The sequence below is a fragment of the Sciurus carolinensis genome, chromosome 9, assembly GCF_902686445.1.
Source record: "Sciurus carolinensis chromosome 9, mSciCar1.2, whole genome shotgun sequence".
NCBI lineage: Eukaryota > Metazoa > Chordata > Mammalia > Rodentia > Sciuridae > Sciurus > Sciurus carolinensis.
The window spans coordinates 139,290,265-139,300,622 of NC_062221.1; the positions used below are offsets into that span (position 1 = coordinate 139,290,265).

Sequence of the window (10,358 nt, forward strand, 5' to 3'; positions counted from 1 at the left end):
ATAAACATGGATTTTAAAAGCATCCACAGCCAGGCATGGTAACGCACACTTGTGATCCTAGAGACTGAGGCAGGAGGATCCCAAGTTCAAGGCCAGCCTTAGCAGCTTAGCAAAATCCTATCTCAAAATAAACAATAAAAAGGACTGAGGCATGGCTCAGTGGTTCCCACTCCTGGGCCTTTAATAATAATAAGTGTCTGCACCTGAGTGCCAGGTAGGCCCCTTCCTCAGAGCAGGAGCTCCGCCTGCCGTCTCTGAGCCCCCTGCCGGAGGACGACCCCGGGGAGAGGGGGCCTGCTCCAGAGCCCTGCTGGTGAACAGTGTTCCTGAACCCAGGTCTCAGCTTCCCTCCCCCAAAATCACCACGGGGCAGTTTCTGGTCTTTCTGCAAATGGACACCCTTGGGGGACAGTGCAGTGCCTTCTGAGCCACGTGGCACTTGCCCTGGCTAGGAGTCATCACCATCCTCAAGTCAGTTGGGAAAAGCCTGACGGAATTGGGTGGGTGAGGACACCCTAAGGTCCTGTGCTGGGGAAGTTCAGCAGCCTCAGGCTGATTGGCAGCTGCTGGGAAGACCTGGCCCCAGCTGCCCACAGCACCCCATGCCGCCCCGTTTCCAGGAAGGCACCTGGAGTGCCCTCGCCCTCCTCTTTGTGACCTGGGTCGGAGGCCTTTGAAGGCACTGGAGTTGCTCTCACCCAGCTCCTGGCGTGAGGAGGGTGTGCGCTGGGGCTGGTGGGCCTGGCAGAACCTTCCGGCATGCCCCAACAGGTGGCAGGAGGTGGCAGCAGAGCTGGCCTCTGAGCTCAGGCTGGGGGTCCCCACCCGGTACCTTCTAGTTACTTTCAAAACTGGACCCATGGAAAGACCGAGGCGCTGCCCCAGGCCACCCGCCCTGCCCAAGGCCCCTCCGCCTTCAGAACAAGGCCCCTGTTGCCCCACAGTCCCTGCTGCAGGGGGAGGGACACTCGGGCTCAGGGGTCTCATTAGCCGGAGCCCCACCCTGCTTACTGTCCGTGTTGGTGTGTTAGTAACATGAAGGCCCACAGTGCCCTGGGCCGGGTCCGTTCCGTGCTGGTCCTGTTGGCTTATGTGATCGTCCACAAATAAATATTTTCATGGCAGTCGTGTGCACGTGTGATGAACGCGCCCCTGGGGACGCCCTTGATTGATTACTGTGCCCTGCTTAAAGCCAAGTTGCCCGCTGGCCAAGCAGGCTCTCACTGGGGTCACCCAGCCCGCTGGCCTGGTCACCGCCGCCCAGGGGTGGTGTCTAGTTCCTTGAAGATCTACCTCATGAGGGAAAGGCCATGTCCTGCCCAACCTGAGGACCCAGCTGCCCCATTCTGCGCGCTGTTCTCTTGGGGGCTGGCATGCTCCAGCCAGTGGGCACTGGGCCCTCAGACTCCCTGCAGGATTTACCAGGAGCTGGGGGTTCAGGGGTGAGGAAGAGGTGGGGGTCCTTTCCCAGCCCCTCCCTGCAGGATCCTGAGGGCCAACGGGCATTGGCCCAGCTCCTCGGCTCCTTCACGTTTAGATGGTGACATTGCCTGCTGTCGGCCTGCTGGGCACTGTGATCCCATGATGCCTGTGCCTTTGTGTGTGACACGTCAGCAAGGGGAAGGCTGGGGGAGAGGACCCCAGGGGCCTTTGGCCACCCATTGACATTGAGGACGCCAGATGTGAGGACTGTGCAGGAGCAGCCAGGTGGCCAAGTCGGGGCACTTCCTGCCTCAGTGGCGGGGTCCACAGTTCCCCTGCCGCACACCCAGCCCACTTCCAGTTACTGCTACTGGGCGCCTGGCAGGTCCTGGCCTGGAGCCACGGTCTGCGGTCAGGTGTGCTGTGGTGGTCCTGACGAATTTCCACAAGTGAGCATAAATCCATTCTAAGGTTCCACAGGCCGCAAGTCTAAAAAGTGGGGTACAGGGCTGGTTCCTTCTGGAGGCCCTGGAGGGTCACCTCCTGCCTTTCCCAGCATCTGGACTCCCTGGATGGGCCCCTCCTCTGTCTTCAAGGCCAGACACACAGGGACTCAGACCCTCTTGTAAGGACCCCGTGATGACACTGGGCCACCCAGATAACCCAGGCCTGTCTTCTGTCTCAGACCCTTGGTTGAATCCCCCCAGCAAAGCCTCTTTGCCAGGGAGGACGCCATTCTCACAGGTCCCTGGATGAGGACATGGGCACCTTGGGCCGTCATCCAACGGATGGCGTCCCACCACAGGTGGGGGCGCGTCCTGACGTGGACCCCTTTCCTCCTCTGAATGTCTGAACCAGGCATCCGCAGAGGATCACTCTTGCGCCTAGATCTCAGCCACTGTGAAGACTCCATGGGGGCCCTGCTGGTGGGCTGGGGGAGACTGACCTTCACTCAGTTCACCCCAGAGTCACATGACTAAGAGTTTCCAGGCCTGGGTCAGAGGGTTCAGCCAAAGTGGCATGAGGGGCCACCCCGGTCTGCCAGAGCAAGGACAGGAAGGGGAAGTGACGGAGAAGGTGCCCAGGGTGTGATGAGCAGGCTGCAGAGGGTCCTCTCTGGTGACCCTGCTGGCAGGGTCTGGCCATAGCACTGCCCCTTGGGGTCAGAGCCCTTTGTGCCTGTTCATGCCCATGAGCACCCAGCTGGCTTCCCATCACCCACCTTCCACCCCAGAAGGACCTCCTTCAAGACCCTCTTGTTCAGCTCAGGGTGCCATGGTGGACAGAGGGACTGGCCCCTCCGCCTGCTCCCTTTGGTCGCCAGCTTTTGAGATGTCATTCACATGCCATACTGGCAGGCCATACCAGTGCAGAGTCAGGGGCTGGGTGTAGGTACCTCTGCTGAAAGGGACTCCCAACTTAGGCCTGGACAGGTGTGCCTCAAGTCCAGGGCTATCCCTGAGCCTCAGAATCTGACATGGTTGGAAACGTGCTCTGTGAATGGAGTTAGATGAGTAAGGTGCGATCGTGCCGCCCAGGATCTACATGTCTGGGGTCCTAATAAGGAGGTGGCTGTGTGACTGCAGTCTGGCTCTGCAGCCCCGGACAGCTAAGACAACAGGAACTTCCGAAGGACAGTCCCTGTGGGACAGTGGGCCCTGCATCCAGGACTGGGACCCTGGACAAGGTTGTGCAGCCAGTCCCGACCTCCAGGTGCCCTGTGCTCCAGCGGCAGTGCTCCCCACTGCTAGCAGGATTGAGGCAGGGCCTGGGCTGGCACTTGTTCTCTGATCTGCCTCCAAGCCCTGGGTGCTCTAGAGCCACACTCTCAGGCCCCAGCAGACCTGTGCAGGACCAGCCGTTAGGTGCCAGCAGCAAGCAGTGCCTGGTGGGGACAGGTGCCGTGCATCCACCAGAGGGGGTGCCTGTGGATACAGATGCTCACCTGGGACTTAGTGACAAGAGTCCCCCAAGGTATGAACCATCCTAACACCCTGTTCCCATGAAGGCGACCTTTGGAAGTAGGGTGAGAGTTGTTAGGTCACTGGAGTCGTGTGGACCCTCCTCCAGTGACTGTGTCCCTAAAGAGGGAAACCTGGACACATGGAAGCCAACATGCAAACAGGCAACTGGAGGACGGCAGGCAGCACTAGACACCATGAGATGCAGCCCAGGGTCCTGGGCAGGAGCCTGGCCCTGGGTCTTGGACCTCGCCTCTGGAGAGCAATCTTGCTTGGCCCACGTGGTCTTTGGCATTTGCTCATGGCACCCAGGAGGGCCCATCTGCTCGTAGTTGGATGTTCAGGCCAGGACCCCCTGCTAAGGGATCTGTTCTTGGGCTCTTGGAGGCCCAGATGTGCCCATAGCTAAAGCAAATGAGGGGGCCATGCCCTCCCCACCCGCTTAGCCACCCCACCTCTGCTGCCAGGTGTGACTCCCTCCCTGCTTTGAGTCCTGGTGGTTCCTGCAGCTCACCCTCAGGGCCACCATAGAACCACCCATCCGCTTTGTCCACAGCAGCTCTCAGCCCCCAGAACAGAACAGGTTCCCAAAGCTCCTTTGGTGATTCTGACATCCGCCAGGACAAGACAGAAGCCCAACCCAGACCTGCCATGCCCTAGCAAAGCCAGTTGGCCAGGCTGCAAGCCCCAGGACCTCCACTGGTCCTGTGAGCACCAAGGCCCTGGGGCGAAGCCTTCCTGACTCAGGTACACCAGGAGCTCTCGGCTGGGACCTCCTAGCTGGGACTTCACAACTGGCTGCTGGCAAAGCCACATCTGCAGACATGACCCTGACTGGGCATGTCAGGGCTTCTGTGGGTGCCACCTGGCCAATCCCCTAGCCTGCCTCCCGGGAAGTCCCGTGCCAGTATCCAGAAACCTCTCAGGGACATCTCCATCCCTGGAGTGCATACCCTGAAGCCACCCCACTTCCTAGCTGGCTGTAGTCCTCTTCTGGAAGATCCCAAAGTTCAGGCCTACAGCCAACTAGTGTCAGCGTGCTGGACTAGTGACCAGGTGACCTTGGCATCTCTGCTCTTCGATTACTTGATCCTTGCGGGCGCGTGGATGAGCACTCCGTAGGGAAGAATGGAGGCAGGAGGGCTGGCAGAAGGGACAGGCTCCCTCTGCTGAGCCAGTCGGCTGGACTGCAGCCTCCTGAGGAGAGGCAGGACTCACCTGTTGTCATTCCAGCCCCCGTTCCCAGCCCCCAAAAACCAACATCCCAGGAGCTGATAATCTTTATGGTGGAAATAAAGAGCAAGTTTGGTTTTAAAAAGCACTCTAAGAGGGGCAGCTCAGTGATAGAGCACTTGCGTAGCACATGCACGGCCCTGGGCTCTACCGCTAGCACTGCAAAGGAAAGCAAAAAAATAATTTACAGAAACCATCACGTTCATGCCTAATGTAAGTTTAAGCATGTGGCCAGGTGTGGTGGTGCACATCTGAGGTCCCAGCCACTCAGGAGGCTGAGGCCGGGAGACTGCTTCAGCCCGGGAGTTTGAGGCCAGTGTGGGCAACAAGGAGACCCAGTCGCCTGCCACACCCTGTCCCTCATTTGCATCTGAGACCTCTTCCCCAGGCTGTGTGGACAGTCCCCCCACCCCAGAGGGCAGTCACTGGAAGAGCCCACAGTATGCCCAGCCACATGACCTCAGTTCCAAGCGGGCGGAAGAAACTAGCAGACTTCCCAGCCGTTCTCCTGGTGCATCATGAGGCACAAGCTGGGGTGGGCAACAGCTGCAGGGCAGCTCCTCCCTCAGCCCTGGATGTAGACAAGTCTCAGTCGCAGTCCCATCCCTCTGCAGAGGCACTGGCCCGTCCTGCTCCCTCAGGCTTCTACCCTAAGCCCAGCTGCTCCTACTGTGGCCCACAGTGGCTGCCCAGTCCCTCTTCCTGCGATTCTTGCTCCCTTCTTGGTGAGGATAGGCGGCTGGCCCCTTCTCAGACCCTAAATGCCATTTGTTGCACCTGCCTTCCACTGGACATGACAGGCAGGAAATTTATCAGGGCTTCATCTCGTGCGAAGGTGTGTGATTCTGGTTTGCGGGTCATGGGTTTATTTACTTTTATTTTTTGCAGTGCAGGGGGTGGAACCCAGGGCCTCGCGCATGCCAGTAGGCCAGCACTCCACCAGCGGCACAGTAGCCCTCAGCGTGTTCTGAGTTCCTGCAGAGAATGGGACACCCTGCCCATTGCTCACCAAAAGTCCCTTATTGGGCTTCATCACCCCATGGCCTGGACAACCAGGGTCCTGCAGCTGCAGACCTGACCCACATGCCACAAGCCCCAGAAGCAGGTGCAAGTCAGAAGCCCTCAGGATCTTAGAATGACCCCAGAGAAATGTGGCCCAGCTTTTCCTTTTTCTGTGGGGGTACTGGGGAGTGAATGCAGGGGTGCTGTACTACTGAGCTACACCCCCAGCCCTTTCTATTTCTTAACTTGAGACAGGGTCTGGCTAAGTTGCCCAGGCTGGCCTTGAACTTGTGATCTTCCTGCCTCAGCCTCGGAGTCACTGGGATCACAGGCGTGGCCACCGTCTCTGTCCTGACACCCTGTGCTGCAAAACCCCAGGGGCCAAACCACTTCATGTCCCAGCAGGAAGCAGCCTCAGTAGGAAACCAGACAGCGTTGTAAAGCACGCTCTCTGACACCGCCCTTGCCGTGGCGAGCTCCAGGGGTTTCCCTCCCTGCTGCTCTACCTGGCTCAGCTGCGCGGTGTCTGTCACCCTGGGTGCTGCTGCCTCTTCTGCATACCTCTACCTGTGTCCAGTGTGAGCGTGTCCCAGCAGACCCAGAGCCAAGGTCTAGAACTGGGCACACAGACCTTTATTTCAGAGAATGCCTAGGAAGAGCCTAGAGCCACAGTGACCGCACCTGTAGGGCCACTTCCAGAGCCTGCAGAGAACCCGGGCTCCTGCCCAGTGCCCTGACTGTGGCTAGGCATCCTGCCCTGGGGCTCCTCCAGCCGGGTCCTTCAGCTCTGAGGACTTCAGGAACACAGGTTCCTCTCCCCCTGGGCCACCTCTAGACTGATTAAGGTTTCAGATGAAGAACATCCAAAACAAAAGAGCTTGATAAAGACATTAAAATATATTTAAAGATAGACCATGTGTGGCTCTCTTTGAAAATAACCAAGATCATACATCAGACAGGAAAAATACTAATACAATGACATCAGACCACCACGTAGGAGGAGCTGCTTCCTACTGCCCCCCGTGCCCTGTGCCACAGGGGGTACAGCGCAGAGATGACATTCGTTCTGTGGTCCCAAAGACATGCCGTAGACAGCAGAATCCTGCAGGATCCGTCGTGGGGACAAAGGAGGACTAGAAATAGGTCAGCTCATCGTGCTTGGCCTTGTTGGTCTGGTAGGCAGACAGGGTCAAGGGCTTGTTCTCGTGAGGGAGGCTCCTGAACACCCTCAAGTGCACGAAGTTTTCACCTCCAACGTCGACCTGTGGGGACAGTCCCGTGAGGGCCGGGTGCAGCCCCGGGGCTCCATCTCCTCCTCCAAGGGCAGGAGCCCGCACCCCTTCTGCATCCCTGTCCGGAGAGGCTGGTGCACACCCCACACCCCACACCCACACGCAGAGGGCGGTGCTTGCCTAAGCACCCACGGTCCTGGGCCCCCGCAGCACCGGGCCCGGCGCCCACCTTGATGAAGTAGTTGGTTCCTGCCACCACCTGGCTCTTGTAGGACACAGCCTTGAAAACAGGAAACTTCTGGTTTTCTTTCTCTTCAAGCTGGGACTTCACCTAGGGGTGGGGCGAGAACAGGAGGGACTCAGTGGCTCCCCACAAACAGGATTCCAGCCCAGCCCCCAACACAACTGTGCCTCACACCCGAGGGACACCGTAAGGGTCAGCCCCAGTGACGAAGTGGAAAAAGCGACTCCTCATCAGTTACCAGTTTCTTGATACTACTCACAATGGCATGTGCCCTTTCCTGTGTGGCCGCAGGACATTTTAGTGCCTTTATTACAGCACTGTCCAAGTTCATACCCTTTTTTTTTCACTTAACATGCATACAGTTCATTTCAAAGACTATACCTTTTTTTTTTTTTTTAACTAGGGATTGAACCCAGAGATGCTTAACCACTGAGTCACATCCCCACCCCTTTTTATTTTTTGAGACAGGGTCTCACTAAGTTGCTTAGGGACTCACTAGATTACTGAGGCTGGCCGTGAACTTGCGATCCTCCTGCCTCAGCCTCCCCAGTCACTGGGATTATAGGCATGTGTCATCATGCCCCGCTGTATATCATTTTTAACTAATCCCTATTCATCTTTTATTTATTTGGTGCTGGGGATGGGACCCAGGGTCTTCAGAATGCTAAGCACACAAGGAACCCCTGAGTTATACCCCCAGCCCTAATTTTTTAAAACTACATCTTTTCAATTAACTGAGATCTCTGATTTTTAAATTTAAGCTTCCACTTCACAGACATGCCTTAGTTCTTTTGGCATCCTTCTGTGGGCACTCAGGGCCATGCCTAACCCTTGCCACAGCTAACACAGCAGGTGACCAGCACTTCACCTGTATCTTGAGTGGCTTCTTGAGGGTGTGGAGCTTTAGGATATTAGCTATGCCAATAAGCTAAATAGTAAACATGCTTTTGATTTGACTGTTTCCTGGGGACGTGGCCTTTCAGAGGCTAGGGGTGTGGCTCGTGTAGAGTGCTTGCTTAGGACAAGGCCCCAGCCCCCCAAAAACCAACATCCCAGGAGCTGATAATCTTTATGGTGGAAATAAAGAGCAAGTTTGGTTTTAAAAAACACTCTCACAGAGCCGAGTGACAGCTCAGTGATAGAGCACTTGCATAGCACATGCACGGCCCTGGGCTCTACCACTAGCACTGCAAAGAAAAGCAAAAAAATAATTTACAGAAACCATCACGTTCATGCCTAATGTAAGTTTAAGCATGTGGCCAGGTGTGGTGGTGCACATCTGAGGTCCCAGCCACTCAGGAGGCTGAGGCCGGGAGACTGCTTCAGCCCAGGAGTTTGAGGCCAGTGCCTCAAAGGAGAGGAGACCCTCTCTCAAAGGATAAAAAAATCAACATGGATAACAACAGAAGGCAAACGCTTGCCTGGCACACAGGAGGTGCTCTAGCCCCAGCACCCCAAAACAAAAAACACCAGACGGCCAAAGCTCTGTGGATGCATCCGTGCAGGCTGGTGGCACTGGGGGAACCTCACTCTGCAGAGAGACCAGGCTGGTCCTGGAGGTTTAGGGGTTCTATCTAACAAAGCAAGTGGGAGGCAGCCAGCTAGCTGGGAGATGAAGGGGCTGGGCAATCTGACCCAGGCTGTCACCTGACAGCACTTCCAGGGAAGGTCCCTGATGGGGACCCCCATATATAGGGAAGACAAATCTCTGATGGAGGCACTGTGCTGCACCTGCGGGGACATAGTGACAAGTCCCAGCTGTCACTTGTCCAACAAACCAGCCAGGGGCTGAGAAGATAAAGCTGCCCCCCTGCCCACCTCAGGAGCAGTGGCATGCAAATGGGCACGAACAGTGAGCAAACCCAAACGCAGGTGGGGAGGCCCTGGGGAGGCCCTGGGTCAGGCCAGTCCCTGCCTGCTGGAGGCCAGCTTCCTGGTCCTGTTGACATGAGCGAGACAGGCTGGGCTTTCCGCAAGGCCACAGGTCAGTTACCAACCTTCAGGGGATTGGGTGGGGCCAGGCATGGTGAGGCATGGGGTCCCTCTGGACGGGGGGAGACTCCATGCATCTGGTGTCAAATGTAGGGTTCTATCTCCTCCTAACCTAGGGCCAGTCTCCGATCTCTGTTCTCACCCACAACAGGGAGCAACAGGAAGCAGCCACAGAGCGAGCGCTGTGATGACAACCCACGAAGAGGAGCACCAGGAGGGGCTGGGCAGGTGCCCACCCCTCCTCGCCTTTCCTGAGCCACCCAGGAGAACATGGCCAGAAAATTTCCCTGGTAGCAGAGCCACTGCTAACTTGCACTTCCCCATGAGACAGCCACGCCTCTGCCCGGCTGAGGAAGAGCAAATGACCAATCTGTCCCGCCCAGGAAACTGGTAAGGAGGGCCGCTGAGAGGGCTGCCTGGGAGCTTCTCCAGGGTGGCTCGCAGGGGCTGGCAAGTGCGTTCTGGGCAAATTCCTCATTTTCAAGGTCTCTGGACTGACTCACCACCCTTACTGCAGTCAGATGGCCCAGGCCACCAAGGCAGTGACATGGAGAGCCAATCACCTGGCAGCCGGCTGAGGAGGCGGCAGCCAGGCAGTTAAAGGATGAAGAAGTTCGACTTTTCCTCTCTTACTCAAAACCGAACCTGTCCTGCTCCTGAGGATCCCGACCCTATTGAACAGCGAGGGGGAACCGTCCCCAGGGCAGGTGCTGGGGAAAATGGTACCATTTTCAGATGGGGAAAGAGGTGAAGCAGCTGCCAGGGGCTGCGGGCAAGGCAGCCCGGGTTCTATTTTGCTTTCTGACTTTTTATTTGGAGAAAATCATAAACTTAGCTTTTAACGGTGCTAGAGAAACACCCTCGGCCTCCCGGCGCCCGACCGCAAGCCACCGCTCGGAGGCCGACCCGGCGTGGTCCCCGGGCTCGCGCCTCCCATTCGGCAGCCCCGCGGCAGCCCCGCGGAGGCCCGGCTCCCGCGCCCAGGACCTCCCCAGGTCGCCCCCTTTCCCGCCGCCCGGGCCGCCGCCGCACCTGGTCGGCGATGTCCTGCGTCTCGGCCGTGGCCGGCTGCGTGGCGCTGGGCGCCCCGCACATCATGCTGGCGGCGAGGTCGGGACGGAGCGGATGGCCAAGTGACAGCTCGGGACGGGCGGGCAGCGCTGAGTGGACCCTGCGTCCGCCCAGCTCCCGGGTAGGCGCGGCGACCACGTGACCGGGAGGAACCAAAGCGCGGGGGCAGTCAACGTGGGGTAAGGGAGCGGACGCGGGCAG

At 57.9% G+C, this 10,358-nt stretch overlaps 1 protein-coding gene across 1 annotated transcript; it reads right to left on the reverse strand.

The window, feature by feature from the left end:
• Nucleotides 1-6,495: 6,495 nt before the first annotated feature.
• On the reverse strand, nucleotides 6,496-10,274 carry Cstb (cystatin B). Its single transcript, XM_047563249.1, has 3 exons — nucleotides 10,119-10,274; nucleotides 7,080-7,181; nucleotides 6,496-6,880 (listed from the first exon to the last, which is right to left on the reverse strand). The coding sequence occupies exons 1-3, from the start codon at nucleotides 10,182-10,184 to the stop codon at nucleotides 6,752-6,754; spliced, it is 297 nt and encodes a 98-aa protein (XP_047419205.1). The 5' UTR covers nucleotides 10,185-10,274; the 3' UTR covers nucleotides 6,496-6,751.
• Between the last annotated feature and the right edge of the window lie 84 nt (nucleotides 10,275-10,358).